At 39.0% G+C, this 8797-nt stretch overlaps 1 protein-coding gene across 1 annotated transcript in view; it reads right to left on the bottom strand.

Annotated features, from left to right (window-relative positions):
- LOC107681900 (Williams-Beuren syndrome chromosomal region 16 protein-like) overlaps positions 1 to 4787 on the bottom strand; it is a 7694-nt gene extending 2907 nt beyond the window's left edge. Inside the window, exons 1-8 of the mRNA XM_016478271.1 lie at positions 4574 to 4787; positions 3768 to 4066; positions 3159 to 3288; positions 2648 to 2776; positions 2324 to 2390; positions 1866 to 1917; positions 253 to 337; positions 1 to 52 (exon numbers count right to left, since the gene is read on the bottom strand). Coding sequence (XP_016333757.1) covers positions 1 to 52; positions 253 to 337; positions 1866 to 1917; positions 2324 to 2390; positions 2648 to 2776; positions 3159 to 3288; positions 3768 to 4052 — 800 coding nt within the window. The 5' untranslated portion in view covers positions 4053 to 4066; positions 4574 to 4787. The remainder of the gene's footprint in view (positions 53 to 252; positions 338 to 1865; positions 1918 to 2323; positions 2391 to 2647; positions 2777 to 3158; positions 3289 to 3767; positions 4067 to 4573) is intronic.
- Between the last annotated feature and the right edge of the window lie 4010 nt (positions 4788 to 8797).

Below are 8797 nucleotides of genomic sequence, written 5' to 3'. Positions count from 1 at the left end.
AGGTCTCCTCCGACGGGCACTGGACAGGAGGCCTTGCTGTGATGGCCCAGACCTTAAAATTTCAAAGACATGAATCCTGAGGGAAGGGTCACATGGTCTGATGTGTCCAAGTATCAGCCATGAGTCACCGCGTGTTGTCTGGATAAATTTTTTTTGGAAAATGCTTGTGGCAAGTTTCATAAAGGAGTGGAACAAAAAGAGGGACTGAAAGGAAAGAGACAGAGATAATGACAGACAGATGGTGAAACAAACCTGTTTGTCCGTCTGCCCCCCACCCACAGGCGTACACTGAGCCTCTGTCTGTTAGAAACAGACTGTGATCCTGCCCACAAGCCACCTACAGGATGAGAGGAGCAGGACAGATGGAGTGAGACTCACAAAAAAGGTCCAGGTAATTGCCTTGCCTTGCCTATAAATCATACTTTTGCATAGGGAAAATTAAGCTTATTAAAACCATAAATACTTTTGCACTGTGATATTTTCATGGTAATCATTTAAGGTAATTAAACACATTTAACCCCAAATTGTCAATATCGTAATGCTAGGAAAAAAACATGTCTAGTAATAAAAGCCATCCTGTTCATTTTCTTAAATGGGTCATATGATGCGATTTCTATTTTTCCTTTTCTTTAATGTGTTATGTAGCTGTTTGTGCATGTATACGATCTGCAGAGTTACAAAGCTCAAAGTCTCCCACAAAAGGATTTATTCTATCTAAAAGAGAAGGCTGATCCAGACCAAGCTAAAACGCCTCATTCAAACACGCCCCCACATCTCTACGTCACGATGTGGAAATATTTGTTCATGCATTTGTTCATTCTTTCATGCAAAGGCGGCGGCGTGGTTTCAGCGACAGCAGTAGTGTTGGTGCAGCCATGTCAGGGAGACACTGTGTTTCTGTGCGAAAGCAAAAGCACTTTATTTGGTCTTCCGGAAGTAGATGCAATTAGGAATCATTGGTTAAGATTTATTTACAACAGAACAGCACAACCCAGATGTTCGAATTTGTGCAACGCATTTTATGGACGACAGTTTTGTGAACCTAGGAGAGTAGCCTACAAGGCTGGCTGTGCAAAGGCTATTTCTAAAAAAAAAAAAAAATTTGGTCAATTCCGACTTTGCTATGACAATCTGGCGCTTCTGAATCAGCGACTGTAAGTATGTTTTCTTAATAGTTTAAGTATTTGCTATTGACTGTTCAAATGCGGAGTTTTGTGCCATGTAAGGTATCACGTCGTGTGGCGGTGTGTGTGAGGGGAACGGTCACATCACAGTGGAGTCCGCTTTCTTAATCGCGGTTTATGTACTGCAAATACATACGAGCATCATCACTGTGTCTGTCACGCGATACATTTCCGATGCGTGCTTGTGGTGTTCGGCCAATCACAATGCACTGGGTCAGCTGGCCAATCAGAGCAGACTGCGCTTGTCAAAGGAAGGGGCTTTGTTGAAAACGACATGTTTGAGAGAGGCGGGGCATAGAGGACCTACAATAATGTACAGTATTTGAAAAATAATGTGTTTTTTGAACATTAAAGCATGTCAACATATTCTGTTACACCAAATACACAAAATAATGATCTTTAAAATAGCATCATATGACCCCTTTAAAAATATAATTTAAAATACATTTTAATTAAAAATAAAACTATAAAATAAATTAATGATAGTAATAATAATAAATAAACTGTAATACAATAAAATACCAAATGGTATACTTTCAAATGTTTGACAAATAAACCTATTATAACTACTAAGAATGTTCTGTCTGTAAACAATATATTTAAATGTTGATATTGTTGCATTTACTATCAGATATGAATTAATGTACTGTATCATGCTAAAGTAACAATATCATCACATACCTGCGTGACTCCACTGTCAAAGCCTTCAATCTTGTGAACAACGTGACTGCCACTGCAGGGAATAGAGGAAAAGGACAGCCATTTTCAAATACAATTTCATTAGAAGTAGCTTAAACCATATGCTCAGAAAGATTATTAGCCAATTAAACCAGAGTATATATCATGCTCTACTTGGAAAAAAAAGGTAATATTTGAGTTGATACTATTGCCTCTGATGTTACAGCACAAATCATAAACCCAACTTTAAAGGATCAATGACGAGCATTTCCCCATCATGCTGAATAATTATTTCACTCGAAGCAACTCATGAAATAACAGAGATTAAAGACAAACAGTGGTTAAAATATAAAGCTAATGGGATACAGGGAAATAAATTGTTTTGGTTTAGCCACCACTACATAATGTGAAGTAGAGTCCTTTGGTGAAGAATACTGGGCTTATATTGCTGAAACACAAACCTGTACACTTCATCCTCCACAATCTTCCTCCCACACTGCCCATAAGCATTATTACCTATGCTGAAAACTAATGAGAGAAAGAGAGACATGAAGGACTCATACACTAGAGCACTATGATTTGATTTGATTCAAAACCGAAATCTAATGCAGTTTAAGGCATCTAAATGCCTGGACAGGAATTTTCCTTCTGATTCATCTACTGTATATAGAATCTGAGCACCTATAACTACAACTTTTGAGAAGACCTAACTCCGCAGAAAAGTGCTCTCTAATGACAAGAAATCTCAGAAATGTTATATGACAAAGCAGACAGTGTTTGCTGACCTCCCTCAGAGTCTGTGAGCACCAGCGAGTGAGCACGTCCACATGAGACCTGCAGCACTCGTGTCTCCTGAGGGTTCACCAGCGGAAGAGACACTGGAGACGGTTCCAGGACATAGTCGTAACTCTTATCTGCAAACACAAGACAAAGCAGTTGAATTAGGAATGTGCTTGAGGAAAAGTTTGTTTATTGATAGTTGTAATGGTTCCAGTAGATTTGGTAAAGGTTGGCAGCTCATTCCTTCAAAGAGGAACTGAGTGGATCATCAACATCAGCCACTATCCCATCTTCAATAGGAAGTGCTGAAGAGCACTTTCACATTAGTTACCATCAGAGAAGAAAAATTTTACTGTAACAACCCTACTTCCCTAACAAAAAAGTATCATGGAACTGCAGTTTTCATTTAAGTACCGTGCAAATAATATGGTAATTATTTCAAACCCCTGGAACTTGTTTGTAAGGGTAGTTTTTACCAAGAGCACATGAGTGCGATGGTATTTTGGGGTTTCTTACGTCGGTCGTGTTGAGTACGTTGAAAGCCCAGCTGGGAGTCTTTGTTAAGGCCCATGCCCCACAGTTTGGTCAGATCTCTGCTATTACACGCCAATAAGGTGAAACCATATCCACAGGCTGCTGAGGAAATCTACCACAAAACAAACATAACATATAATACCATTCAATATATCTTTTTTAAATAAGTTAATACTTTTATTCAGCCAGGACACATTAAACTGATCAAGAGTGACAGTAAAAGCATTTATAATGCTACAAAAGGTTTCAAATAATTGCTGTTCTTTTGAACTTTCTATTCTTTGAAGAATTCTACAAAATGTATCACAGTATCCACAAAAATATTAAGCAGCACAACTGTTTTAAACATTGCTAATAATGTTTCTTAAAAACCAAATCAGCATATTAGAATCATTTCTGAATTAATCATGTGACACTAGAACTGCTGAAAATTCAGCTTTGCCATTACAAGAATAAATTACACTTAAATTAGAAAACTGTTCTTTTAAATTGTAATATTTAATAATAATGCTGTTTTTTTGCAGTACTTTTTATCAAAATGTAGTGCTCAAATTGTTTATCACATTCCTCATATTTTTGGTAGAACATCACCTTCTGTTCTGTATCCAGGCGGTAAGGTGTGAGCTGGTACTTCCTGGGCTTTTTTCTGCCACTGTCCGGCACTACAAAGCTTGGGATCCCTAAAGCTCCAGTGTAGCTGAAGCCCCACACAAACACCTTCCCTTGGGGCTTCCTGTGTTGACCAACATATTGGAACACGGGTGTGTCATCTTGCTGCTCCCGCTTTCTTGGGGTGCCAACTGGTCGAGTGGCATACACACGGAGACCCAGCTGAAAACCAAGACGGCCACAGGAGCGAATGCTGACTAAAGCCATCTGAATGCACTCTCCTGCATAAAATACAAAATTACAACATAAACTCTGAAATACCTCATACCAAGACTGAATATTAGTACAATTAAGAGGATTATCCAACACTAACATAATGTACCATGGTATAAGCATGATTTTAGTTGTATTTATTTATTTATGTAGCATTTGCCATGGTAGTTCTATGGTCAATGCTACGTACACAGTACTACTTAGGGCAGGGATGGGCAACTTCGGTCCTGGAGGGCCACTGTCCTGCAAAGTTTAGCTCACACCCTAATCAAATACACCAGAATAAGCTGATCAATGTCTTCAAGATCACTAGAAAGCTACAGGCAGGTGTGTTTCATTAGGGAGTGAGCTAAACTCTGCAGGACAAGTTGCCCAGCCCTGACTTAGAGGTATCATGGTGCACCTTGTAAATATGATACATGAATATATATGATATATATCAAGTACACTGTATTACTATATGATACCAGAGCATTATGTATTCTATTTTGTTTGGAGGTGAACTCAATACTCACGCTCAATGATCGAAAAATCCTCTAATATTTTCGACAAACCGTTTCAAATACTTCCTATCACATAATATAATTCACACATTAGCATGTCTGTAACTCTGCAAACTGGCTCGGCGTCTGAAATGAAAAATATATAGTAATGTATTGTGAAATACGTCTACACTGTGTTTTATGCTGCCCTGACATGTTTTCTTCGGAGGCGGCCATGACAGCTCTGACGCATGATGATCTTCTTCTTCTTCTTAATGTTTAACGGCGGTTGGCATCCAGCGTAATTGGTGCCTTACCGCCACCATCTGCTCCGGAGTGTGGATCAGACAACAGGTTCACAGACTAATTCACCCAATTCCCTCCTTCTCCCCCAAGCATACAAATCCACACACTTCATACTTATTCTACTATATAATAATAATAATTTTAACCTCGCTTCATCATGCCTGGAGCTGATCCGTGCTGGTCGCTGAGGAAATACTTCAACTTCACTCTGTGGATCGCCGGAGAGGCTTTCACCATGGACGAAGCAGAGTCCAGCCCAGGGTCGCCGATATAATAATAATAATTTTAACCTTCCTCAATACTCCTATAACTCTTCATACTCTATTAAAAACCCCTGTGTCCCTTAAGAAATCCATAAGAATTCTAGTCTGTGCCCTATGTTGTGTGCTCAATAGCCCTTTTAATGTCATGTCCTGAACCTCTATCTCTCTCAACTTATTCCTCATCAACTCTCTCTGAACCTCATACCTGCTGCACCTCAAGACCACATGCTCCACTGACTCCTCTTCCTGGCAAACCTCACACAATCCAGTATCATGTTTTCCTATTAACTTGAGTGTTTTATTTAATAAACAATGTCCCAATCTTAACCTAGATATGACTGTTTCCTCTCTGTGATTTCCACTTCCAATCACTGAACATTTAACATCCCTCTGAATTTGATATGCCTTCCTTTTCCCTCTCTATCCCACCTCTCTTGCCACATTTTATTTATTGTCTTCCATATCACACTTTTAACCTCTGCTTTACTGATACTTACTTGCATTTCAATGGTTCCTTTTGTTAACGCCGTTTTAGCTAATTTGTCTGCCATTTCATTTCCCCTTATCCCTACATGTCCTGGTACCCATAAAAAAATTATCTGCCTTCCTTGGTTAAATATTCTTGTAACTGACTGTAGGACTTCATACAATATATCTTGCCCACATTTTGAATATAATAACCTTATACTTGCTAAAACTGATGATGAATCTGAACAAACCAAAACTTTATGCTGCCCTGTCTTTTCCACCCATCGTACAGCGATTAATATTGCCAGCATTTCCACTGTATAAACCCCTAACATATTAGATGTTCTTCTATTAATTCCAATTCCTTTACTTGGAACCACCACACTCAATCCTGTTACTTCCGTCTCTGGTTCCTTGGCACCATCTGTATAAACCTGTATGTAATCATTATACTTTTCCGCTATCCGATTGTTGAAGACCATTTTTAGATTTATACCTTCCTTTGCCCTCCTTTTTTCCTCTAACACATACCAATCTACCTCAGGCCAAACTAACTTCCAGGGAGCCGTCTCTGGATAAACTACTGTGCAATTTATCCTCAAATTAATAACTCCTAATTCTTTAGCTGTCATTTCCAATCCTACCAAAGTTCTCATTTAGCCCTTTCCCATATTCCCAGCTCTCCTGTAACATTGCCTTAGTAGGATGTGAATCATTATGGCGCACAGCAGCTGTCCACCATGTTGAAATAGTAGGGCTGGGAATCGATTCCAAAAAGAATCGAGAGTCGATTCCAAAGGTTGGAATCGATTCCATCAAGGGGAATCGACTCCTCATCCAGAGCCTTTTTCAGTTCAACAAAGCTTATCTATGGGTGTCTCTCAAACGGAAGACTGCACACATTTAAATTCACGAAAATAAACTGAAAGAAAACGAGTCGGTAGCGATCATCTGAATTTTAGGATGCAGCCTTCCGTTTGAGAAGCACCATTCACCTCACTCATGCTCGCTAAAAGCTGTAATTACGAGAGTTGTGAGATAAAAGATAATTTTAATTTTTATATTTGTATTACCATTCGCCTCCCTCATGCTCGCTAAAAGCTGTAATTACGAGAGTTGTGAAATAAAAGATAATTTTAATTTTTATATTTGTATTACCATTCGCCTCCCTCATGCTCGCTAAAAGCTGTAATTACGAGAGTTGTGAAATAAAAGATAATTTTAATTTTTATATTTGTATTACCATTCGCCTCCCTCATGCTCGCTAAAAGCTGTAATTACGAGAGTTGTGAAATAAAAGATAATTTTAATTTTTAACCTTATACTTGCTAAAACTGATGATGAATCTGAACAAACCAAAACTTTATGCTGCCCTGTCTTTTCCACGCATCGTACAGCGATTAATATTGCCAGCATTTCCACTGTATAAACCCCTAACATATTAGATGTTCTTCTATTAATTCCAATTCCTTTACTTGGAACCACCACACTCAATCCTGTTACTTCCGTCTCTGGTTCCTTATTTGGCACCATCTGTATAAACCTGTATGTAATCATTGTACTTTTCCGCTATCTGACTGTTGAAGACCATTTTTAGATTTATACCTTCCTTTGCCCTCCTTTTTTCCTCTAACACAAACCAATCTACCTCAGGCCAAACTAACTTCCAGGGAGCCGTCTCTGGATAAACTACTGTGCAATTTATCCTCAAATTAATAACTCCTAATTCTTTAGCTGTCATTTCCAATCCTACCAAAGTTCTCATTTAGCCTTTTCCCATATTCCCAGCTCTCCTGTAACATTGCCTTAGTAGGATGTGAATCATTATGCCCTTGTAAACCTGCCCAATAATTTACCATCAACTGCTTCCTTCTTAATTCTAAAGGACATTCTCCTATTTCTACCTGTAATGCTGACACTGGGGTAGTTTTAAAAGCTCCACAACACAGCCTCAAGGCCTGTGCCTGGATTACATCAAGCTTTTTTAACAGAGATTGAGCTGCAGAACCAAAAACCACACACCCATAATCTAACACCGATCGAATTAGAGCCACATATATTCTCTTCATTGATAATCTACTTGCACCCCATTCTTTTCCCCTCAAACATCTCATTACATTTATTACTCTTTTGCACTTTTCTTTCCATTCTCCTGATAGTGACTCGGATCTTTGAATCTCGTTCAGCTAAATTAACGAATCCTTTTTCAAGTTATTTTGTTCATTTCGTTCATATCAGCAGACGAACGACTCGGGAGGTGAACTAATCGTTTCTGTTTCCTGTACAGAACCTATAGGATGTTACGCATGCGCGGTCAACGCGAAATGAACGAATCCCTCGCTGAGACAACTCGTAGGCCTAGTTCCCGAGTCATATTAAAGATTCGTTCAAAATGAACGAATCGTTCAACAACGACCCATCACTATGTAACGGTCGAAATAACCGGTAGGGGACGGACGTGTCCCGTGTTTCAATTATATTCGAGCAACTTCTGTTTTTCGTTCATTTCTTCCCTGAACACAAAGAAAGGTTTAGCAAAAGTACATTGCCACTACCGCATTTTTTGGACTTTACCACTACATTCTTTGAAATATCTGTACGAGTATTCAGTACGTATGAACACTTACAGAAAGTGCCAAAAGCTCAGGGTTTTTGGACAGAAACTTTGGTAGTACATTGGAAGTACCATGGTATGTGGTAAATTAAAGGGGTCATATGATGCGATTTCAAGTTTTCCTTTCTCTTTGGAGTGTTACAAGCTGATTGTGCATAGATAAGATCCCTGAAGTTGCAAAGACTAAAGTCTCAAAACCAAAGAGATATTCTTTATCAAAGTTAAGACTCTGCCACGCCCCCCTAAAACGGCTAGTTCTAACACGCCCCCACATATCTACCTCACTATGTGGAAATATTTGCATAATGCCGCCCAAATGTGCACGCAAAGAAAGAATGCATGGTTTCAGTAACCGCAGTTAGTGTTGAAGCAGCCATGTCAGGGAGATGCTGTGTGTTTCTAGGCGAAAGCAAAAGCGCTTTATTTGGCCTTCCGAAAGTAGATGCATTTAAGAATCTTTAAGATTACTTACAACAGAACAGCAATGCATTTTATGAACGACCGTTTCGTGAACCTAGGAGAGGAGGTAATTCTGACTTTGCTATGACAATCCGGCGCTTCTGAATCAGCGACTGTAAGTATGTTTTGTTACTAGTTTAAGTATTT

This window comes from Sinocyclocheilus anshuiensis, unplaced genomic scaffold (assembly GCF_001515605.1).
Source record: "Sinocyclocheilus anshuiensis isolate Anshui unplaced genomic scaffold, SAMN03320099.WGS_v1.1 scaffold2571, whole genome shotgun sequence".
NCBI lineage: Eukaryota > Metazoa > Chordata > Actinopteri > Cypriniformes > Cyprinidae > Sinocyclocheilus > Sinocyclocheilus anshuiensis.
Note: the sequence above shows the minus strand (reverse complement) of the source record. Positions and strands in the feature narration are given on the sequence as shown.